At 44.6% G+C, this 23,900-nt stretch overlaps 2 protein-coding genes across 2 annotated transcripts in view; both read left to right on the top strand.

Annotated features, from left to right (window-relative positions):
- Positions 1–12,152, top strand: part of MYO9B (myosin IXB) — a 42,190-nt gene extending 30,038 nt beyond the window's left edge. The window contains 22 exon segments of the mRNA XM_032711705.1: positions 423–1,240; positions 1,768–1,831; positions 2,204–2,334; positions 2,982–3,139; positions 3,228–3,361; positions 3,363–3,424; positions 3,852–3,951; positions 4,457–4,524; positions 4,526–4,629; positions 4,826–4,836; positions 5,105–5,146; positions 5,680–5,791; positions 5,979–6,049; positions 6,502–6,694; positions 6,986–7,098; positions 7,100–7,115; positions 7,715–7,820; positions 8,488–8,619; positions 9,533–9,656; positions 10,648–10,787; positions 11,005–11,132; positions 11,271–12,152. Of these exon segments, the coding sequence (XP_032567596.1) occupies positions 423–1,240; positions 1,768–1,831; positions 2,204–2,334; positions 2,982–3,139; positions 3,228–3,361; positions 3,363–3,424; positions 3,852–3,951; positions 4,457–4,524; positions 4,526–4,629; positions 4,826–4,836; positions 5,105–5,146; positions 5,680–5,791; positions 5,979–6,049; positions 6,502–6,694; positions 6,986–7,098; positions 7,100–7,115; positions 7,715–7,820; positions 8,488–8,619; positions 9,533–9,656; positions 10,648–10,787; positions 11,005–11,132; positions 11,271–11,707 (3,264 nt within the window). The 3' untranslated portion in view covers positions 11,708–12,152.
- Positions 12,153–12,670: 518 nt separating this feature from the next.
- USE1 (unconventional SNARE in the ER 1) lies at positions 12,671–17,937 on the top strand. The gene is made up of 8 exons (XM_032711942.1): positions 12,671–12,787; positions 12,930–12,979; positions 13,551–13,629; positions 14,112–14,264; positions 14,496–14,514; positions 15,239–15,272; positions 15,508–15,670; positions 15,900–17,937. The coding sequence occupies exons 1-8, from the start codon at positions 12,686–12,688 to the stop codon at positions 16,080–16,082; spliced, it is 783 nt and encodes a 260-aa protein (XP_032567833.1). The 5' UTR covers positions 12,671–12,685; the 3' UTR covers positions 16,083–17,937.
- Positions 17,938–23,900: the final 5,963 nt, after the last annotated feature.

Here is a 23,900-nt window from a genome sequence, read left to right as displayed (position 1 = left end):
CTGAAGATCGAGCTCAGAATGAACAAGCTGAAGATCGAGCTCAGAATGAACAAGCTGAAGATCGAGCTCAGAATGAACAAGCTGAAGATCGAGCTCAGAATGAACAAGCTGAAGATCCGAGCTCAGAATGAACAAGCTGAAGATCGAGCTCAGAATGACACAAGCTGAAGATCGAGCTCAGAATGAACAAGCTGAAGATCGAGCTCAGAATGAACAAGCTGAAGATCGAGCTCAGAATGAACAAGCTGAAGATCGAGCTCAGAATGAACAAGCTGAAGATCGAGCTCAGAATGAACAAGCTGAAGATCGAGCTCAGAATGACAAGCTGAAGATCGAGCTCAGAATGAACAAGCTGAAGATCGAGCTCAGATGAACAAGCTGAAGATCGAGCTCAGAATGAACAAGCTGAAGATCGAGCTCAGAATGAACAAGCTGAAGATCGAGCTCAGAATGAACAAGCTGAAAGCCTAGGTTCATCTGAAAAGCTGAGCTCATCTGAGATAGCCACATTACCCCAGAAGAACACGACAGAGGGCTCGGAGAAAGTAACCACCAGCCGGGAGAAGAGGGAATCTCGTCGGCAGAGGGGGCTGGAACACAACGACTTGCAGAACAAGCATGTCCTGTTGTCCTTGGAAGGACCATCTTCGCTGTACCTTGAGGAACAAACCACTTCTGAAGAGGCCCTGGAAACTGTTCCAGTGCCAGAGAAATCCACAGCACAAGATTATACTGTCCCTCAGGGAAGCAGTGAGGAAGAGAAAAGTCCAAGTGAAGAAAAAGCCTTTCCAGACACACCACCATCAAGTGAGATAAAGGAAAGTGGTTCTGTTCCTGAGCAACCACCAGTATCAGAAGAGGGTGATGTGGCAGCTGATAGAACAAAAACACAAGGGAATCAGAGTAACCAAATTAAAGACAGCCAAAGCTTTACCTGCCCTGAAAGGCCCACAAATCTTGCACTGAATCTTCATAACATGTTGTCAGCAACTGGGAGCTTTCGGAGTCCCTCTGACCCCTGGGCAGATAAAAACAAACGTCTTGGTCAGAGGGCAACCAAAGACCTGGATAGTCCCACTTCTTCTGCAATCCAGAGATATGTGGATGACCCAGAGAAGCTGAAGTACAAGAGGGAGAAGTGGAAAGGCAAGAGACAGTCTGATGCTGGTCAGAATGATGTGCTGAGTCAATCCTTGGATGGAAGGACACGTGTAGATAAGTCTCCTCAGGATCAACTGGAGTAAGGGCAGCTTCCTTTTTATTTACTTTACAGAAAACAGATATCTGGAATGTTTAAACATAGATGGAGAATTCCTGGGAGCCTGGCCATATTATGAGAGCAAATGGAGCTATGAACAACTGCTTTTCCCTGGCTCCTAGTCCTGCAGGGAATCTGTATGGGCACAATGTTTTCAGAAGCTCACAAAAGATACAAAGCCTGCCTGGCTGAATTAAAATGGAGAGTCAGGGCTTTAGATGAAGTAGAGTCTGGAGTGTATTTTCATGTGTCTTTTATCCACTGAAAACAAAATTTTAGTGAGCTGCAGTTTGCAACCATCATCCCTCTGATATGGCAGGAAATCTGACATTCCCATCTCTTTTCACTTGTCCAGTAAATTTTGCATTTAAAGTGAGTTGCGAGAGCTGATCAGATTCTGTCTCAGGTATAACATCGATATGTATGTTATTTAAAAGTTGTTAAATATTAAGGGGCTACAGACTTAATTAAATATGTATTTGGAACTTATCCTGTAACATTGCAGGAAGAAGAGGGAGTTCAGCTTCATTAAGTGATCTCTCAACACTGGCCCAGACTGTTGCCATGAATCAGGTACTGATGCTATTGTGCATATTTATACCTAATTATCCTTGCTTATAAATATTAAAGAATTGTAAACAATTCTGTAGTATTCTGTGTGCCTGTGTTCCTTCAGGTTGAATTTTTTTTTTTTTTTGGTTTGATATCTGTGTAAGAAAAATCTTTAGCAAATATTATACAAGAGTTTGAAAACTTAATTTTAAATAAATGGATCTGTGGTTAAAGCGTTAAATATACTTGGATCTTATATTAGTATGCTAATATTTTTAGCTAAAGTGTTTTGTGTTGATGAAGCAAACTTTTTTTACCATTCTATTTTTTAAAACCATTTAGACAATCTGTTTCACTCACAATGTAGTTTTTGATGCCTCCTCTCTACTGTAGCAATCACCAGATACGATAGAAGAAGAAAAAGGCACCAAGAAATACCCTGTGCAGAAGAAGCCCAGTGACCACTTACCTACCTTGGACACGGCTGTTCCTGTGCAACCAGCGAGTCAGCAGGGAGATGCCAAGTATGTGCTGTGTGTGTGACTGGCCTGTGTTTGAGAAAATGGGGAAAAAAAGGATATTTTCCACTTGTGCTTGAATTGGGCATCTTGAGACTGCAGTCGTGGAGAGACATGTGTTGGCATCAGCTACCGGAGTGGACTGTTACTGCTTCATGTTGCAGTGGGCCTGATATCTGACCCTGCTGGGAACAGCTTCTCTGCTTCTTGCATAACACTTGTCTCTTGAACTGATTCTTTTTAAAATAAGAACCAATTTACAGCTCAGATCAAAGGCTCTTGTAGTGTAATACAACCCCAAGAGAAAAGCTGAAGAACCAGCAAGCATGTCATGCCACTTCCCTGGCCTTCTCCTCCAGCTTGTGACACTCTGCAGCTCAGGGACTTCCTGAGCCAGAAATGGTGTTCTGGATATGGGATGTGTTGTCTCTGTGTGTGCTGAAAATTGTGCTCTAATCTAGTAAATATCAGAAAGTCCAGGTGTGCTTTCACATTCTTTCTTTTTTTGTGCTGCTCATTTTTCCTGCAGGTTGGACCTAAAATGTTCCTAATACAAGTTAATCCTGTTGTGTGTAACTGTTATGAGCCTGGTCTTGTAGCAGAACCAGCTTCCATTTCTAATGGGACACACTTGTATCTGCTTTTGTGTTCAGGTCTGCTTTTAAAAGTCCTTTGCGTAGACTTTTGGGGAAAAAGCCGGACAAGAAAATTCCAAAGGAGAGCTCTGATATGATTGAGGAAGGAGATGGCCTCTCCCTTGTATCTTGTGTCCTCTTTACAGACACAGGAGGAACTCAGAAAGTTTCAGAAGGTGAGTTTGTGTGAGGTTTTGCATGGCTATAGAGGAAACAAACTGCAGAATTCACCCTGATTTAATGTGCAAATTGATTTCTTTCCAGCTTCTTCTGGGCAGCCAGGCCGCCCCCAGGCAGTGAAGGAGATCAGCAAAGCAAAGAAGAACAGGACCATAAGATCAGCAAAATTCTCGAGCGTGTCCCAGAACTGGCGAGCGTCCATGGTCCGTGAGATTGCCAAATGCCAATGAGCTGAAACACCTGGATGAGTTCCTCCTCAACAAGGTAAGAGGCTCTCAACCGTGATAAATTCAAATCTATGTTCACCGGTTTTGTGGAATTTTAGAGCCTACTTTTCTAGCCTGCAAATTTTTGTTATAATTTAAAGCAAAGTGAATTGATTGGATGTCCTTGACTGAGTTAAGTCTGTGTTAGGGCCCTTCCTATTCCGTTCTTGAAGTCTCTGAATGCATTATATGCATTAAATACTCAGGCCATTCATGTTAGTTCTTCATTTGTTTACAAATGAGTGGGCTGCAAAGTGTATTAAAAAAAAAAAGCATGAGTTGTAAGGAAATTCCTCTAGAGCTGAACTACCCCGAGTCTCCTATTTTGTATCATCAGCACAGTGTATTAAGAAACATTGTTTTAAATAATTGAATGGAAGCTCAACTCTGGTGGGGTGTTCTTGTTTTAATGACATCTGATGCAGGTTTATTTGTCTTCTAGATCAATGACTTTACGCTACCAGAAGTCTGGTGTTGAGTGTTTGTTTTTTGAAGCTACAGAGAAGTTTAGAGGAAACATCAAGACCATGTACTCTGCTCCTGTAAGTAGTTAAGTCTCAGTAAGGAAAGTTGGCAGGCAATAAATGAGTTGAGTGTACAGGTTAAAGGCTTGTCCTGCGCTCTTTAGCAAAGCAGTTCAGCAATTCTTAGCGTAAAGTTCAAAGCTGAATGTTAGACTCATTTTACAGTTCTGCTGTAATCTTAAGCAGATTTCTTTGTTTCCCTTTTCACATTCACTCAGCCCTAAATTTATTTTTAGAAATGGATGGATTTTGCTGTCTTCGGCCTCTTAATGCTGCTGTGTTTAGACACCAATGAGAGGTGCCAACAGCTTTTCCAGTGTCCTTCTGACACTGCCTTGTCTCAGCCAAGTGCTGTTGGACAGTGCAGTATACAAGTCTGTGAACTTGTTTCTGTCGTGGGCTGTTATCTTTGACTTTGATCATGGCTGTGCTTTCTCACCTCTGAACTTAAACACATGAAAATATGAAATTGCCTCAACACTATCCAAAAAGACTGTCTTACAAATATTTTTCCCTTCTCTAGAATGGACAAATCCATGTTGGCTACAAAGATCTGGTGGAAAATTACCAGCTTCTAGTTACAAATCTGGCCCAAAAAGAGAGAGAAAGAAGTCAAGCTGGTTTTGAATCTCTTTCAATCCCTTCTGGATGAATTCATCAGAGGATATACAAAAAAGAGGAATCTGAGCAGCCCAAGTATAAAGTTATTCTGTACTGGCTTATGGGATGATGAAACACTGTTACTGTCTCAGCATAATAATTACCTTAGAAACCTTTTCCAGAGCATTCTTTGTTACTTGGCAAACAAACACTTGCCATACACACATTATGTGTGTAGCAAATTCTGATTGCTGATTCACCTTTTTGGAATTGTTAATCTTTTAACTCTCAGATTCTCAAGATGTTAAAAGTAAGCGTTTGTGCATTTTCTTGGATAAAAACATAGGAGTTCTCTGGAGGTTTGAGAGCTGGAATTGCTTTGTCATCAGGCAGTGAGCTCAGCTGGTTTTTAGGAAGTTGGTAGTGTGAGCTCAGACAACCCAAGCTGAAGCTGCAGGATAGTGTCTCAAATGTCTGGAGGTGAAGTAGAGCCTGGGAAACTCAATAGCAAAAAAAGGGAATGGAATATCTGAATTTCAAAGACTAACAGCAGTTTTGTATCCTGCTGCAGCAAACCAAAGCCCAGAAGAAGAAACGAAAACAAGATCGTGCAGTGAGTACTTTTTTTTTTTTTTTGCAGTAGTCCAAGTCCTCAGGTGCACTCACAGAACACAAACACCCTTGGAAGAGTTTGATTTTTGTACTGATATTCTGTTTTACTTTGCATACTAATTCACTTACTTCTTATGAAGATGTAACATGATATAAAACTGTTCTCCATAAATCAGAAATCTTGCTTTTATGCAGTGATAGGATGGTACTCAAATATTTTCTGCTTGTCCCATAGCACCTTTTAGAAGCCAATGGCTTTCTCAATAATGGACTATTTAAAACAGCTATTGAATAGTAACAACAAACTAGAGCTCATGTATTGCACTGATGAACTTTAAGGCAGCAAGCCAATTATGAAATGATCCAGCAAACCCAACTGCCTTAAGATAGGGCGAAATTTGGTTTCAAGTTCAAAGCCTTCAGTTGTAATTGTAAAATAAAGTGGAAAATCTGATACAGGGTAAATGGTTTTATTAAAAATAATAATTTTTAAAAGGCAAAAAAATTCACTAATTCCTTTCTGTCTCCCACCAGATTGAAGAACACAACGGCCACGTGTTCACAAACTACCAAGTGAGCATCCGGCAGTCATGTGAGCACTGCTCATCCTACATCTGGCCCATGGAAAAAGCCTGTCTGTGCAGTGGTGAGTAAACTCCCCTCAGTCTTCCTGCTTAGGTTACCATATGTGCAAACTGCTTGTAACTTTGGCTGCTGCAGATGGGCCTTAGTGAACAGTACATGTGGTTTATATAGGCAGTGAATAAAACAAGATGATAATGTGTTTTTTAATGTGATTTGGATGCTTGTAACAATTGCTCCTTTCTCTCTAGTTTGCAAGTTGACTTGTCACAAGAAGTGCATGTCCAAAATCCAGAGCAGCTGTACTTCCTGTGGGAAAAAGGTAAGGCCTGTGGATCTGGCACGGGGTTCTGTGGTACCATAAGTTTTGCATGCAAAACGCTGCCTTTGTTTCTCAGCAAAGGAACAGTGGATGTCCAGGCACTGAATAAAAATTGCCTAAACACTTCCCTTCTCTGCATACAGTCAGGTGCAGCTCTGCACATGCAGAGGCAGAACATTCTTCTAAGAGGTGATGCTTGAGCTAATTTGGGAACTCTTCTTTCAGAGTGTGTGTGCAGTGTTGGACAAACTGATAAAGAAATCCTTCAGTGTGAACCATAAGCGTTCTTTATTGCTGCAGCTCAGGAAATCTGCCTTATGCCTTGCGTGTAGCAAGCTAGAATAAAACACTCAGCTTTAGTTTCTGGAAGCATAAGATAATTGTAGCATGAAACAGTGGAATTTCCTAGCTTGGGAACAGGATTCACAGTACTTGGCCTGTATCTGTTCCAGAATGAGCAGGATGCAGAACCACGACACTTCGGAGTGAGTGTGAGTTCCCTGACCAGCGAGAGGAACTCGGTCCCTGTTGTCATGGAGAAGTTGCTAGAGTACGTGGAGATGCACGGGCTCTACACGGAGGGGATCTACAGGAAATCAGGGTCAGCAAATCGGATGAAGGAGCTCAAACAGTTGCTGCAAGCAGGTCAGGCACTCTTGTCCACCCTTTGGACTTCCTTGTGATATCAGCTTTCCCTGCAATTCTCTTCTATCTGAAAGTATCTGGCACTTTCTGGTGTTTTAAAAACAGCTTTTTGGTGACCATGCAGGCTGTAGTATTTCTGTTGGCTGCCAAAAGCTGCTTAGTACCTCTAAATTACTATCTTTTGTTGGTTTGTTGTTTTCTTTTCTTCTGAATTGCCACTGGGATTCTGTGAATGGGAGAGTTGAATTGTAAGGAGGGATGAATTGCTCTGAATAAAACATTTCTTTTCAGATCCAAACTCAGTGAAGCTGGAGAATTACCCTATTCACACCATCACGGGGATCCTTAAGCAGTGGCTTCGGGAGCTGCCAGACCCACTGATGACATCAGCACAGTACAACGATTTTCCTCCGAGCTGTAGGTAGGTTTTAAAGTAATTTTTTTAAAACTTTCTTCTTTACTCATTATGCTCTTGGGAGAAGAAACTCTTAAGATGCTCATGCTGGATAAACAGCTCCTTCCAGTGCAGTTATGGCAAGGTTTTTAGACATTTTACATAAAACACTTTTCAGGGGATTTCTCCTCTAGCTTACTTCATCCTGCTTCAAGATTCCTTTTTTTTTGCGGGGGGGGGGGGAACTGTAGCTTGATATCACTATACAGCTGCTCTTTCTGTAAACAGTGAGATTGTAAATAAATTGCCTTTCATGCATGTTTTTTCCTCTTTGATGGTCTAAACCAGATCTTAATATCCAGATATCCCAAATCCTTAAATTCTTTTAACTTCAGTGGGATTAAGGCATCCTAAATATTGTTGTAGGTCTTGATCAGTCACTTGATATTTAACAGCAGCAGCATTTGAAAATGCAGGACAATTGCAGTGCCACGAGGGGTGCTTTAACATTCAATTATAACAGTTGGTGAATGAAATGACTGTGAGACTTGTAAGAATTTGCAAATTTTAGCTTTCCACTAGCCTTGCAGAGCATTTATCACCTTGTGCTTTCTCCCTTTGTGCAGAACTACCAGAAAAACAGGAGCAACTCTGTGCCATTTACAGTGTCCTGGAACAGCTCCCACAAGCAAATCATAATACCCTGGAGCGACTCATCTTCCATCTTGTCAAGTAATGAGTGTAATTACTTCATTTGTAGAGAAACTGTGTGACTCTTAAGTGCTTCTTGGAAGCTTTTTAAAGTCTTAAACTCCTTAAGTGTTAGTGTAGGACTTGTGCTGCTGGTTTAGACATGAAAGAATTGAAGTTGATAGTTGTGCTTGAGAACAGATACGGGGTGACTTCTACAACCTTGTGTGTTTGGATCAAATCTGGTAAGAACAACTTTGAAGATAAGGTAGATCTCACAGTCTTGGTGAATCATCTGAACACCAGGATTTATACAGATAGTACGTAATGAAGGATGAACGTATGTGAGTCTTAGGAGCAGGGATTAATGGTGCTGGAAAAGAGGCTGCTCTTATCCAAGGAACTTGAGGATTTTCCAAGTGCCCTCTGAACATGGTTCTTGGAGATGAAACACTGAATCACCAGACATACTTTGGGAGGCTACCAGACTAGTTTAACCTGGATGACTCCCTGGTCCTTTTTCTGATGCACAAAATTTTGTCTACTTGTGTGAAATAGTTTTAATGGGTTTTTTTTGAACTGCTATATGCACTGAGTGCCTGAGAGGCCTCCTTGTGTGTTATTTGGGAACTCTGGCAAGGTGCAATTAGGTTGCTTGCATTCTAGCAAGGTTTGCTTAAAATCTCTTTTCCTGAATGTTTGATTTCAGAGTGGCTTTGATAGAAGATGTCAACCGTATGTCACCCAATGCCTTGGCCATTGTGTTTGCTCCATGCCTCCTGCGCTGTCCGGATACCTCTGACCCCTTAACCAGCATGAAGGACGTTTCAAAAACAACCATGTAAGTTTTAGCAGTCTGCTGAAAAGTACTTTCTCAAAAAAAGTACTTTAGAGTGGGATGGAAGGCCAGTACCACTGCCTGCATTTGTTATGACCTTGTTCCTATCAAGCTGAGAAACTGAGGGTTAAGAGTTGCTGAATCCTGGCTCTGCTGGTGCTGCCAATTTATATGCCCCTCTCAGACCTTCCATCTGTCTCCAGTTCACAAAGCATGAAGTAGGATGACTTAGAAGTCTTAAATATCAGGTTTGTGTTTTACATCAAGATAATCTTTTGGGTGGATTGTACATCAATCATCTGTTTTGCTGAAATACGAGCCATAATAAACAGTATGATATAGAGTTAAGCTGTCTCCTGTATACGTGAAACTCCCTGATAATTTCTTCTGTGTGTTCCTTGAACTGGGAAGGTTCTGTCCTTGATCCTCTCTGTTCTCACCCTCCAGTAGCTCGGCTCTCTGAGTGCCCCTCGCTGTGCATCTGCCTCTAGCGGAACAGAGTTTGAAAAATGACACCTTTTGTAACTTTTTGCTGACCACAGAGGTGGAAAAGGAGGTGGAAAAAGGTAGTTGCAGATTCATTCTGTGCCAGCACAGGGAAGACAGGTAGAAGCAGCAGAAGCTGTTGGCAGCCCTGGTAATGTCTGTCTGTTCACCATTGTGTACAGTCAGCGTAGGAGGCTCTGGTTATCCCAGGAGGAAGATATGCCATTGCATTTAACCATTACCTATCCTGTTCTGCTTGCTGTGTTGGACTCTCCACCCTGTCACCCTGCAGTGCCACCTGTAGGGGATGTGTGGGACTCTCTGTGTGTGATAAACACCCCAGGCCAGGAGAGGCATCTCATCCCACCATGGTTGTTCCAGAGCTTTTATGGTATGAGGCTGCTCAATATGTTCTTGCCCTTTTTCCCAGGTGTGTAGAGATGCTCATAAAGGAACAGATAAGGAAGTACAAGATAAAAATGGATGAGATCAATCAGCTGGAAGCAGCAGAGAGCATTGCTTTCCGACGGCTCTCGTTGCTCCGGCAGAATACAGTAAGTATTGAAATAAACCCATCATCCCACCAGATTTTGGGAAATGAAGTACTACTTATTTATCCTGTCCATCTCATTCAGTAAGTCAAAAATCAGTTGCAAGATAAGAAGAAAAGGGATTTGGACTTGCCCAAAGTAGGACTTGCCCAAGGAGCTGTAGGTAGGAGCTAGATATACAGCTGGACTGGAGTCTGATAAATGAAGGGTGCAGAGGAGTGGGGATCTGCTCTTGCAGTGGTCAAAATCTATTCCCATATAATTCCATCAGTAGAACTAAGATTGAGTCTCTGACATGGCAGAGGAGCTCCTTCACTCCAGAGATGACTGGTGGGCAAAAATATGCTGTGTTCTAGTAGGGCAAATAACTTATTCTTGTTTTTGCTGTACTGATTAAAACCAACCAAATTGTGTCTGATCAGAAGCGGCATATAGTTAATTTGGTCTCCATCTCTCTCTAGCTCTGGCCTGTAAAACTTGGGTTCTCTTCCCCTTACGAGGGGAAGCTGGTACGTACAACTGCCTGGGTGTAGTGCATGGGCTTTTCTTATGGTACTATTGCATGACTAAAATACTTATTACACATGCTGTAACTTTGTTTTAAACACTGTTTTAAACAATCAAGACTGCATGTATTGGTGCAACTTCCCACCCCCAGACTGCATGCAGGGCTGCTGGCCTGTTCTGTCCTCACCTGATATTTTATAGACACTGTATGTAACTTTTATTGGATTTAATAATATTACTTATAAGTGGCTACTAAAACTAAGCTGAGGCTGACAGATCAAAAAAGGTAACAAAGCCCCAGAAACCAGGTGAATAGGAGATTTTCTTTTTCTCTTCGAAATGTTTGTATGGATAACTAACAGCTCTTCATTAATTCCCTCAGCCTTTCCTTTGACCTACTCATTTGTCTTCTACTCTGAAACTTGCAGACCAAGATTTGTGTAGCTGCTTGTAACTGAGAAGTGTTACACATGAATTTGTCTTGCAGAGTAAAAGCTCTCAGGTCAAAGGAAATGACAGTGGCACCTCAGAGCTGGACTCGGTGCATGAAGATGAAGAAGTTTCTGAAGCCAATAACCGGGAAAAGGAGATTCTCATCGATCGCATCCAGTCAATAAAAGAAGAAAAGTAAGTCCCCCTTCACCTGGGTAGCATAAAAGCAGAATACCTTTTGTCCAAAAGGTTCTAATTCTGTTCTGTAGAGGGGAGAGGGAAAATACAAAGGACTAGCTGAGAGAAAATACCATGAGAATTAATATTTAATGACTACCTACTTTGCCTCTGAACACGAGCTCGTGTTAGAGACGTTGTCTTGGTTGAGTGTTCTAGCCTGTGTTTGATGCAGAGAGGACATAACTTACCGGTTACCTGAGCTTGACCAGCGGGGCTCCGACGAGGAAAACGTGGACTCGGAGACGTCGGCAAGCACAGAGAGCCTGCTTGAGGATAGGACAGGCCGGATGGATACCGAAGGTCAGTATTAAGGTAGTGTGTGCTTTTTTTTATTCTCCATCTTCTGCTACATACAGCCAGGTGAGCAGATGCTATCTGCTCACGGTGGCTTGTATCAAGTTACTGCTATCAGTCTCTAAGTGTCTTGTTTCTGTAAAGCAATTATTGGATTACACTGCCGTGCTCAGAGCTCCAGCCTGCCTGCCAAAGACATTTGCAAAGTGCCTTCTCTCCCACAAACCTCTTCACGTTCCTACTCTGCATCCCTGGCTTCAAGGCGCAGATACTCTCTAACACTGTCCAAGATGAAAGTGCCCCGTCGAACTCCGGTGATGCCAACAGCAAATATAAAACTCCCTCCTGGGATGTTCAAATGTACAGAATCCCAGGATGGGGTTTCTGCTAACAAGGAGTCTCAGGTGGTGAGACATAGGGAGCAGCCAGCAAGGCGGACTGACAGCATCCACTCGGTATACGTTGCACAAGGGTCTGCACTGGCCCACACTCAGGAACTCGTGGATGAATATGAACCAACTGCAAAAGTCAAACGGAGGTTCTCAGATCCTTATTCTCACATTCCCTGTATGGAGAAATGAAATACTTCAGCTCTCTGGACTTTTTTTGAAGTTGACCACAGCTTTTGGCTTTAACCCTTTGAAGGCTGTAAACTTGCGTTTAAGTGGCTGCCAGGAAGGCAACCTGGAAATGTACAGTACTGTAAAGGTTCAGCAAGGTTGTTTAAAGCAAATATTTTCCACTTTAAATTAAAACCTTGCAAAAAACCTAAAATTTAATGCTGAGTAAAATATGTGGGTTGAGTGTACAGGAAACAAGCCCCCCCAATTCCGCTGCCGTGCCTTTTTCCATTTGCCTTACAATGGACTCTCATGGGACCAACAGTGAGTTTAGGTCAATGTGTGTTGCCTTAATTTTTTTTTATGACAATTTTCTGTGTGGTTTACAGAACTGTTTAACGTAATAGCCTTAACTGAGACCAAAATGTATAAAGAAGTTTATTAAAACGTTGCACTTTTAAAAAAATACACGTGTTAGTTTATCAGTGTCTGTCTAATGAGCAGTTCGCTCCGAGGGAAGCCTTTAATCGGTGTTGCTGCCTTTATGAAGTACTGATAAAGAATGGGGAAAGCTCTGCATGGGGGAAGCACTAACAAGGCTCTGGTGGCACCGGGGAGGGCTTTGGTGCTCTTGGAGCGAACCACAAGCCAGCATGGCGCTGCCTCATCCTCCCCACCCCTCACCTGTGTGCGGGGACACACCTGAGGGCGAGGGGCCATCGTTCATTATCGCTTTGAAGCCGCCTCTGTGCCCCGGCCCCTCACGGGGCTGCGCCACGTTGGGGTGAGGGAAGAGCTCAGCTCAGCCACCACAAGGCCCCGAGCTGCAGCCGCCCCTGTGCACCTGCGCAGGGGTTGCTTTTGAGGGGTAGTTTCGGGTTGATTGGGGGTGTTTTTTTAAATATACCGGGGCGGTAACGCCCCCCCCGGCCTTCCCTTCCCGCCCCTCGCCCCGCCCCAAGATGGCGAGCGGCGCCTGAGTGAGGATCCGGTGCCGCCATGGCTGCGACGCGGCTGGAGCTGAACCTGATGCGGCTGCTGAGCCGGTGCGAGGCGCTGGCGGCGGAGCGGCGGGACCCCGAGGAGTGGCGGCTGGAGAAGGTGAGGCCGCCCGGCCCCTCCGTCCCGCGGCACCGCGGGGCGGCCCCTCTGTAACCCTCGCCGTGGTGTTAAACCCACTGCCTCTGCCACACCGGATGTTTCTCCTTAATGCTGTCGCTTAAAGCCTTATTTTTCTCCTCAGTATGTGGCTGCTCTCGAGGACATGCTGCGGGAGCTGAAGAAGCAGTCGAGGTGAGCGCTCTGAGTCCCTGGGTCCCCGTTGTGGTTTTGTGGTTTAGAGGGAACGGCTTCAAGTTGTGCCAGGCGAGGTTCAGGTTGGATATTAGGAAAAAATTACTCACCGTAAGAGTGGTTAAACGTTGGAACGGGCCGCCGAGGGATGCGGTGGGGTCACCATCCCTTTCAAGTGTTCAAAAAGAGTAGACGTGGCACTTTGTAATGTGGTTTAGTGGGAATGGGGGGATTCAGTCGAAGGTTGGACTTGATGATCTTGGAGGTCTTTTCCAACCTTAATGATTTTGTGATTCAATAGTAATCTTATCTGTAAGTTGCCATAGCCCACAAACACCACAGTATATTCTTCCCTGTGGAAATACCTGTACTCTGAGCTCTCCTTGTCTTGGAAAAGGTGATTTGCAGGGAGTTGCAATTGTGTTCCTATCCTGAGGCTACATTTGTTAAAGATGCTTCTTTGAAGAACCATGTGTTGGTTTTTTCTGTCTTATTTTATTTGGAAAGTCACCTGAACAGTAGCAAATGCCAGTAACTTTTGGGTTTCTTGGTTATCTTTCAACTCCAATAGCAAGCCAGCCCCAGAACTGCTGAATGAATACTCTCGCAAAGTGGACTTCCTAAAAGGACTCCTAGAAGCTGAAAAATTGGTAAGATCTGCTAGATCAGCATGAAAAGACTTCAGAGTTCTCTGCTTATTTCATCTTATTGCTTAGTTCCTATGTTGGCCTTTATCTTGTATCTTAAAATAATAGTTGTTAAAGTCTTACTAGGCAGCCCTTGTAAAACTGTGAATAAATGTATTGACTGCAGGTTTCGTTAAAAGGAGGTATTGTATTGTATTGTATGAAATCTGAATCTTTTTTCCTCCTTTTCAAAAGCAACGTACAGCTTGCCTACATGCTTCTTACTCCTTAGCTATGAGATGCAGGGGCAGGCACTGTCCTTCAGCACTGACACCTCTCTGGATAGTGCCGTGTGCACCTGGAGAGCTGGAAAGTACCACTAAGCCGGATTTTAGCTCATGGGGTACAGTCAGTGCTGCTGAAGGATGAGGGTGATCACGCACCCAGGTGCCTCACGCTGCAGACTGTGATATCTGTGACTTTTCACTGCTCCTTCCCACTCACAGTCCTCATCAACAGAGAAGGCTCTGGCAAACCAGTTCCTGGCCCCCGGGCGCACCCCCACAACAGCCAAGGAGAGAACCCCAGCGACCAAAACAGTCCATCTGCAGACCAAGGCTCGCTGCACGGGCCAGATGAGGAGTGAGCTGCTTGGTACAGTAGGTTTGGTGCTGCTGCTGCTGCTTTGCTGGTACTTTACAGATTGTCCTTGCCTTCAGCTACCTTGGGTGACTGTGCCTGAGATGTGTCCCAGCCTGGGTGGGGAATCACCTTTTTTCCAGTTTGGGTGGTCTGAATCCTGGACACAGGCACTGTGCCAGGCCTGCAGGGCTGTCTCTTACCAATGACCCTTTGTAATCTGCTGTTTTGGTTTTCTTTCTGCCTCCCAGGACCCTTTGGCTATCAATGGTGAGTTTGATGTGTTGTTTTTCTAACTTTAGTCCACCTGAGTCTTACAGAGAAAGGAGGAGGAAGGTCAGGTATTAGAGATTGCCCAAAGTGTATTTTTTAATTTAGTGGCTCACCTTTTTTCAATATAGATTTTAAAAACACACAAAATGAAAACCAGATGAAAGCGGAAGTGTTATCAATGGTAGCAGGGACTTGCAGGAACCTCTTTTTGTAGAATTTGTACAGAAACAGACATTCTAGTTACAGAATTAGCAAGGACAATTTACCTTTATTGTTGCTCCTGTTCCCTTCTGCTTTGAGCCAATCATGTGATTTTGGGCTCTTGGAGTAGGCGGTTCCTCTGGAATACACAGCCATGTTTTTCATGTAGGGAACTGGGAGGAATTAATATGTAGTTTCCATGGCTACTGTTACAGTGGCTGGAGCTGGGCCAATCTAACCTGTCCTGAAAAAACACTAAGATACACAGGGCTTAAACCCTGCCCTCGGGGATGTGATTCATCTGGGGTTTTTTTTCCTTCTTTTGATGTTACATGTCCTCTTTTCCCTGCGGAGAGTAGGTAGGCATTTGACATCCATATTCCTTAGGACAGAGGCCAGGTAGGATTTGGACAGATGAAAATCCCTTACAGACTTGTTTTTTCAGCCTGTGATTGCATGGAATTTATAAGGTGCTAAAGCACGAATTAAACTGGTTTGTTTTTTTTTTTATTTTTCCCAGATTCTGAGGAGTTGAACATAAGGAGCGGAAGTAAGTTAAAATTTCTCATTCCAATGCTCAGCATTTTGGAAACTACTTTCCCAATGGTCTTTAAATCCCAGATGTACCTTGATTTGGATGAAGTGTTGGCTGATAGAAACCAAACTGTAATGACTTCAACTGATCCAGCTGGCCTTGTTGTACCGTAGAGTTGCAGAATCTGAGGAAACCTTGGGAGATTGACCCACAGGGAAGTATAAATCTTTTTTTTTCCCCTTGTGCACTTGCAGAGGCCTCCAATCAGACGAGAAGCAGTCGGCAGTGGAGCTGGATGCTGTGCTGCAGCACCACCAGGACATGCAGGAGAAGCTGGCTGAGGAAATGCTCAGCTTGGCTCGCAGCCTCAAAAACAACACCCTGGCTGCACAGAACGTGATCAAACAGGACAACCAGGTAGCACACCTTGAAGCTGTAACCCCTCAACTTTCCAACCCAGGAGGTTAAAGTGCTCATAAGTGAAATTCTGTACCTATAACTCAATTCCAGGTGTTATTAGAGTGGGGAGACTGGAGGCAATACCTGTCTGCTGCTGTGTGTGGTTGAACATTTCCTCTGTTGGAGGAAATGTCAGCCAGCACATGCAGCTCTGAGTCTGATACCGTTTGCTCTCTTTGCTCCACAGACACTGTCCCATTCCCTCAGGATGGCAGACCAGAACTTTGAGAAGCTCAAGGATGAATCCGACCGCCTGGAGCAGCACACGAAGAAATCGGTCAACTGGCTGCTGTGGATAATGTTAATTGTAGTTTGCTTTATATTCATCAGCATGATTCTCTTCATCAGGATTTTCCCCAAATTAAAATGATGCTTTTTTATTTCATTTAAAGCTGCCAGCAGTGCAGCTGGAAAGCTCAGGTGGTGTGAGAACTGTCAGCAATGTCTTTGCCACTTGTCATGTCCTTAAAGAGGCTGTCCAAGGCCTACTTACCCTTGCATTCCTTCCTTGTGCAGGCTTGATTTCATGGGGAAGGTTTTCCACACTTGGATACTTAGCTACTTCTTACCTGGTGACTGTTGTTGCTGATGAGAGTTTACGCGGAGCTGCTGACAAGGTCTTTAATGGACACCTACAGTCATTTTGAATGTGGTCGTGGTAAATGTTACAACTCCTAAAAGGCGTTTAGTCAATATGAATATAAATAACAGGTGAAGTCTTACACTCTTTCTGCACAGCTTTTCTGTACTGACCTAGGACTTGCTGCCAACAGGATATTTAATTTCAGCTCTGTACATACAGAGCTGTGGGGGCAGGAAGAGAATTTTGCCATTGAGGTGCTTGCCTGGCTCAGATTCAGAGTTATCAACAGGTAACCTCAGGCTCACCTTTTTCCCAGATGGATATTTGGGACTTAGGACTTCACAGTCTTCTCCAGTTTAGACTTATAGGTCTGGAGTTGCTGGCTGTTGCAATGTTTGCTTCCCTTTTGTATGTGCAAATGTTCTCACTTCTCCTTGTTATGTTGACGCCCTTGCAGGAAGAAAACACCGTGACCTTGCACCACAGAACTGTAAACACAGAACCCCAGGTGGCACAGACCTCACCTGTGCAAACATGTTTTCACTTTAAGATGAGGGTGTAAGGAAGGTGGTGTCTTCAAGATGAAGTAATAATTAAAAAAATACTTAGCCTTTCCTTTTTGAGACAAATCATTCTGGTCAAGAGCATTCCTGTCAAACATCTTCTTAAGGGTTCACTACAGTAAAACAGATAAACTAGAATTAATATTTTTAAAACACTGGTATTGCTAGAAAAACTTAGAGCTTGCAGTAAAGCAAGGTTTATGTGACAGTGTAAGTGTCTTTGTAGGTGCTTGTGGTAAGCGGAAAGCAAACCCTTCTGCAGCTGTACTGGTGTTCATGGAGTCCCCCTCTGGGAAGGGTCGGTGTTCAGGAGTGAGGTGTGTTCCGCGGAGGAGGGGAGGGCACCAGGTGACCCCGGATGTGCTTTGGCCATTTCTGTTGCTGTTAGGAACCACCAGATGGGGTGTTCCAGGCCCGGCTGGTGATCCCAGCAGCCCCAGGCCAGGAAAAGGGTAGGGAAAGAGCTGTTTGTTGGTTCTCATGAAAATCTGGCTTTGCTTTGAACACATCTCAAAGCACCAGGCTGTGTGTCGGAGCTGTGCTCTGTCCTGTTGAAACCCAGCTGTGGTAATGAGGAAAGTTAGCACTTTTTACGTAAAAGTATTTCAGTTCATTTAACAGGATGTTTGGTATTTACTGCACCATTCATTACAGAATCAAATAAATAAATAAAATATGAAGTACAGCTTTTTATGTCCAGCTACTCAGAAATCTGTGTGATACGCTCCCCTTCAAGCAAATTCGTTACTTACCTCGAACTTTATTATAGAGATTTATAGTTGTAACAACCAATTTGTGGACATTCCTACTTTTCCCAGTTGTTTTCTTCGACTGTAACGTTTGATATTTCACTGTGCTTCGTTAGTCAACACTGTGTCATCAAATTATTTTTCAGTTCTAATTGTTTACTACTTTCCCTGCAGGCATTTCAGTGCCGAGCTCTTCTCTCAGAGGCTGAATGTGGTGCTGGAATGTTTTTCGTGTGTGAGATTTTTTGGGATGCAACATTAATGCTTCACGGTCTATAACGTTTTCCTCTTTATTACTTGAAATAAATTATTTTTTTCTAGCTTGCAAAAGATTTGGTGCATCATGGCAGACAAATTTAAAGCTGCAGTGTCATCAGCCATGTGTTGCCTGTCGTTTTTGGCACTTAGAAATTAGGAGCTCAGTTGGAAAGACCTGAAAGGGAACTATCAGTAACAGCTTGTCCCCAAGAAAACATCCACCTCTCCGAGTCATAGGAGCTGCTTTACAAAGAAGCCTGCACACAGTGAGTTCAGAAACTATTTAACTTTTGACCCTTAACGCTTCATGGGTGTTTGTTATTTTGAAGCACGAACTGCCAGGATTGAACCCTGTAACTAATAACACCTTTTGTTATCTCGAGTGGCCGTTAAGCACTGAGCCTCTGCTTCCTGGGGATTCTCTGCCTGGATGGAAGAATGTTCCCTTCTGCCCCAATCCCAACGGATCCCTTGTCTCAGCAGCCGGCGATCCCTGCACACGGGGTGGTTGTCTTGGCTTCTCTCGAGTTCATTTAGCAATTACAGTAATTCAACACCACTTTGAAGATGGGTGCCGGTAGTATTTAGAATAAACAATTACTCAAGGCTTTGTGACATTTCCCAGATGAATGACAGCTTTTATTTTTGACTAACCTGTGGGGGGTGGTGGACGCTCTGCTGCTCCAGCTCCATTCCATGGCACGGGGCTCTGATGTGCTGCTCTCCACAGAATAATGTTATATATAGAAATCACTCTCTGTGAGAGTTGCCTAACTTTCCCAAAAGCTTGGGAAATCCAGATGGAGAGATGTTTATCATGCACAGGGCTGGGCCCTGCTTGGCTTCTTGGCAGACTACCTACTTTAAGACAGCAGGGAAAACGAAATTAAAAATCTTTTGGAGGTTTGGGTCACATCAGGCCGGTGAATGCACTGATTCAGAGTCTGGCAGCAATGGTAACTCTGGGTCAGTCTAAGCTTTTCTGGCAAACATCCTTCGTGGCAGAGACTGTGTGTTACAATGCTCAGTGTTTAAGCAGTATCCTCAGTCCCAGCCAGATTGGATGTTCTGGAAGGATTGTGTACAGGTGATAGGCTGGAATGGCAGGAGCAGAACACTGGATATGAAGGCTCCTGTGGCTGGGCAGTCCCAGCTTGATTTGGGCACGTGTTCCCTGGGGTTTGCTTTGCAGTTTCTGTGCACCAGACTTGGGAGGCTGTGGGCAGCTTTCCCAAACTGGCAGCTATTGTGCCAAAAGGGAGCATCTTGTAAAGAGTGAAAACAAGGGAGTGGGCAAGAGCAGGTTTCTGCTCCTGACTGTTCACTGTGACACTCCCTTCTCATTGTGTGCTCTAAACGTGCCATTAAAGCTCAGAATTGAGTCTTGTGATTAATAGTTGCAAGAAGAAATCCTTCCCTGTGAGGGTGGTAAGGCCCTGGCCCAGGTTGCCCAGAGCAGCTGTGGCTGCCCCATCCCTGGAAGTGTCCAAGGCCAGGTTGGATGGGGCTTGGAGCAACCTAGTCTGATGGAAGGTGTCCCGGCCCATGGCAGTGGGGTAGAATGAGATGAGGTGCCTTTCAACCCAAACCATTCTGGGATTCTGTGAATTGGAAAGAAAAATGTAACCACAATGCTGTAGCAGCTGGGAGCAGATCCTCAAATGTCCTGGTGTGCAGCAGAGTCCTGCCTGAGGCCATTCCTGAGTCCTGCAGCCTGTGCAGGGGCTGGCTGGGAGCTCCTGCCCTGACCTGCCCCCTTGCTGAGGCTCCGTGTGCTCTCGCCCTGTGTCCCACTGAACAGGAGTGACATTAAACCCCGCTGGACCTAAATCAATACCACCTGTCACATGATGCCACCGTGACATTTCTGGCATGAGCGCTCCCTCTAATAGGAGCTGGAAGTGGGAAGCAGCAGCAGCATAATGGATCAGATATGCCTGATTTGTAACATTTACAGAGAGAGGGCGTGTCTCCCAGCGACAGAACAAACCGGTTATCAAACGGGAACTGGGAGTTCTCCTTGTCCAGAATGCAGCTTGTGAGCTAAAGCAGTGAGGAGCACCAAGGGTTTGTGAATCCCCGCTGCCAGCGGGGCCATCAATCACTCCAAATTAGACTCTAGATCAACAAAAACGTGTAAGGAAATACAGAACCAAAGAAGGAGGGGTTGAGCTGTGGATAGAACTGGTGTAGCCAGTGGGTGTCCTGGAGCCTAGTGTGCCTGCGCTGTGAGTGGGTGACACGGCTGCAGCCGCTGCCTTGCACGTGGTGGCTGATAAAGAACAGGGTGCCTGGCAGCAGGCTGTGCAAACCACAGGTGGGGCTGGCTCAGGGTAGGGCAGAAGCTGTAGGGAGGATGGAGGATTAGGACAGTCTATCTGACTGTCTCACATCTGGGCCCCACTCACGTAGTTCTTTAGAGTTGAAAAGTTTGATGTTGAATTAGATCAAAATGTTCTGACAAGGAATGGAATGCCTCTGTGGCATCCAAAAATCAAACTGAACAAACCCAGAAACCGGACTAAAAATAGATAAAACAAGGCAGTGCTGCCGTTGGCCATGGAGAGCTGTGATTTCCTTTGCATCCTCCATCTCCAGGGTCTTTGACCTGCATGTAGCAGAGAGATGCCCTCTGCCATTTTCACCTTGGCCAAAAGTTTTATTTGCTCATGTAACAATAGAATTCTCCAGAAGGATCTGACAGTGTTTCCTGTTTCAATAGTAAAAAAGCTGGGACTTGTGTCCTTAGCATGTAAAGTGACCGGATCTCCATCCTCTGAGCCTTCTCCCATCGAGGAAAGAAAAGTCACTTATCGGATTTGGTGTGGACGGAAGGAAGGGTAAGAAAGGAACTCTGTCAATCCGTGACGTGAAATATTTTATATTGAAAGATTTGGCAAATGGTTCTGTGTGACTCTAAACAGGATGAGATAATTTTCCAAGGTCAGCTCTTTTGTACTCTCACCTTTAGGTTTAGTCACCAAGAAGTCAATTCTGTAACCTTTGCAGCAACATCCTGCCAGTGATGTAGAGACTTGGCTGTTGTTGGCTTCAACAGCAACTCTGCTGCATCTTCAAAGGACAGGAGGCTGGATGACATGAGTTCTGCACAGTGAGAAACTTGTGAGTAGGAAAGTATGTCTGGAAATCAATAAAAACAGAGCAACTCGAGTCATGGGGTGACTCTTCACCCAGGCAGTTGCAACCTGTTGTTAAGAGAAGGCCGCTATTGAGTGGGTGAAGCAGAAAGGGAGAATTCTGGCCCTCAGCTCGGCCTTCTGCTGTGTGGCTTTGGCTCTTGAACTGGTTTTCAGCGGTTTTGTTCTTTAAACAGAACTGGTACCAACGTAACTTCTTGGTGAGTCAACTGCTCTAAAGCTCCTTTTGGGCACAAAGTTTGTGTTCCTTAACTATTCCTTGACTGATTAATTAGCAAGGAACTTTATTTTGTATGACTAAAACCACCCAGCCTAAAACCACCCACGTGTGCTTGGTTCCAGTGTACAGAGAGAAAGATATGTTCAGTTTTCAAGGTGTGAAGCTTTCAGCAAATGCTGGTGATAGGGAAGCTGAGCCATATTCTCTCCATGTCCACTTGTGTCAGTGTAAGGATGTCACTGCTGGAACATCAAGCTGGTTTACAAAGTCACTTTCCCTTTTCATTCCTGCAAAGGGGGTTCCTGCTCCAGGGATGTGGCTGCCAGGGATGGGCTTCCAAGGACTTGAGTTCCTGGCAGCATTGATCTGGAGGGGCTGGGATCTGTTAGGAAATTGGTACACTTGGGTTGGTTTGATGTGGAAGCATCTTTAGGGCAGAGCAGTAGGGCTTTGGACAAGGGGGAATGGCTTCCCATTGACAGAGGGCAGGGTTAGATGGGATATTGGGAAGAAACTCTTCCCTGCAAGGGTGGTGAGTCCCTGGCACAGGTTACCTAGAGAAGCTGTGGCTGCCCTGTCCCTGGAAGTGTCCAAGGCCAGGTTGGATGAGTCTTGGAGCAACCTGGATTGGAAGGTGGAAGGTGTCTCTGCCTATGGCAGGGGGTGGGACTGGATGGGCTTTAAGGTTCCTTCCCACCCAAACCATTCTGTGATGTAAATAAGGAATGAAACAAACCAAAATAAATAAGTCTCTGTTGGTTCAGGTAGGTGGATACACTCTACTGCAAGTCTCTCTGTATTTATTTTATTAGGAGGATGTAGAACTGAACCCCCATGGGTTGTAAGTATCACAGTTCATAGCAGACACTTAACCACTGAGGAGAGAAAGAAATGTGACTGTTGTCAATATTTAATATTCCAAACTACTGATTTTTAGTAGTTTCTTGAATCAGAAATGAGAGAAGAGCCTGCATTGCAGCTATTAGGAAAAAAAAAAAAGAGTAAGCAGGTGTTGGCTTAGTTTCTTTGCACCCACATTGCTCCTGTTGGTTTATCTGATTGCAAACCAAGTGTGCTGTAGCGTGATGAATATGTAGCAGTGAGTGTATGGGAAAGATGCTGGAAAGATCGCACCCTGATGTTCTTAATCAGTAATTAGAAACTAAAAATAGTATTTTAAGAAAAGATAATAAATCTGTAGTCGTTAATCCTCCTGTGCCAATGTGTAAGCTGATATCATTATTACATGAAAGGCAATAAGAACATAAGTGAGTAAGCAGGAAGAGATTGCTATTAGAGTCAGAGTATAAATTCCACACAGCCCGAGCTGTCTAGGTGATGTTTGGCTCTGTCTGTTTTGTGCAAAGCCTACAGTCATAAAGCAGGTTAATTTGCAAGCAGAGAAGGCATAGTTTTGTTGTTTATTTCCATTCCTTAACTGCCCTTACTTCCCAAAGTATTCCAGGATGAGTGATGTTCCCAGTCCCTCTGCACTTGTGAGCTCAAGGCAGCAGTGTGGATTTGGGAAAATGGACAGAAATGGGGGAAATGCCTTCCCATGATGGCAGTTCTGACACACAAAAGGGCTGAATCAACAGCTGCTGTGCTGTGCAGACACGCATGCTGTGCTGATGACAGAGAAAGCATCCCCACTTAGGCAGAGCCTTTCATCTCAGCATTTAAATAGTGTGCGAATGCCAAGATGGAGTTATTGTCACACAGGTACTACCCCAGCTAATCTTGCTTATGCTGGTCAGAGCAGGCCCTCAGCCTTGCCCTGTCCAGTATGGAAACCTCAAACAACGTCAGGGAGTGAATCACACAACGGAGCCCTGATTTCACTGACCTCCTTCCGCTCTGTCACAGCCCTGTGACGACTGCAATGATTCTTTATGTGGAGAAGTAACACCAATTATTTAAAGGGTGTAAACCCATAGTGCAATTCAATGTCCAGACACAGGAGCTGAGGCACAGTGACCTGCTGGTCACTGCTGGCCTGCCCCAAGGCCATTGAGTGAGCAAAGTGAGATCTGCTGTAAGCTGAAGATGGGGAGGGAAAGATTTTAAAGAAGCATGTCTATTTACCAAGCATATTTGAATATTAAAAAACCTTTATTCCAACAGTTTATAACTCATTTGTCTTGCAGAAATGGCTGAAAGCAAGAGCCAGATAAAATTACTGGAAGTTGCCAGGAAACGTACTGTCATGGCTTAGCGTGAGCACATCGCAGAGATGATTAAAAAAGGCACCAAATGGTGAATCCCAGAGGAAAAAGAACCAGAAATCTGCCGTGGTCTTTGGGCTCTGTGCTGGTGAGCGGGCAGTGCCCTCACCCCAAGCTCTGTCTAGGGGGGTCTGGGGGCAATTCATCCTCTCCAACTGCCTTATGGGAGGAGGAGGAGGGACACGGGCACAGCCAGGGGCAGCAAGATAGGATCATACAATCATAGAAGGGTTTAGGGTGGAAGGGACCTTAAAGCTCATCTCATTCCACCCCCTGCCATGGGCAGGGACACCTTCCACTATCCCGTCCAGTCTGGCCTTGGACACTTCCAGGGATGGGGCAGCCACAGCTGCTCTGGTAAAACCTGTGCCAGGACCTCACCACCCTCCCAGGAAACAATTTTTCCCAAACATCCAACCCCAACCTCCTCTC

Source organism: Chiroxiphia lanceolata, chromosome 27, assembly GCF_009829145.1.
Source record: "Chiroxiphia lanceolata isolate bChiLan1 chromosome 27, bChiLan1.pri, whole genome shotgun sequence".
NCBI classification, from domain to species: domain Eukaryota; kingdom Metazoa; phylum Chordata; class Aves; order Passeriformes; family Pipridae; genus Chiroxiphia; species Chiroxiphia lanceolata.
The sequence above is the reverse complement of the archived record's forward strand: the minus strand, read 5'-3'. Positions and strand labels throughout refer to the sequence as shown.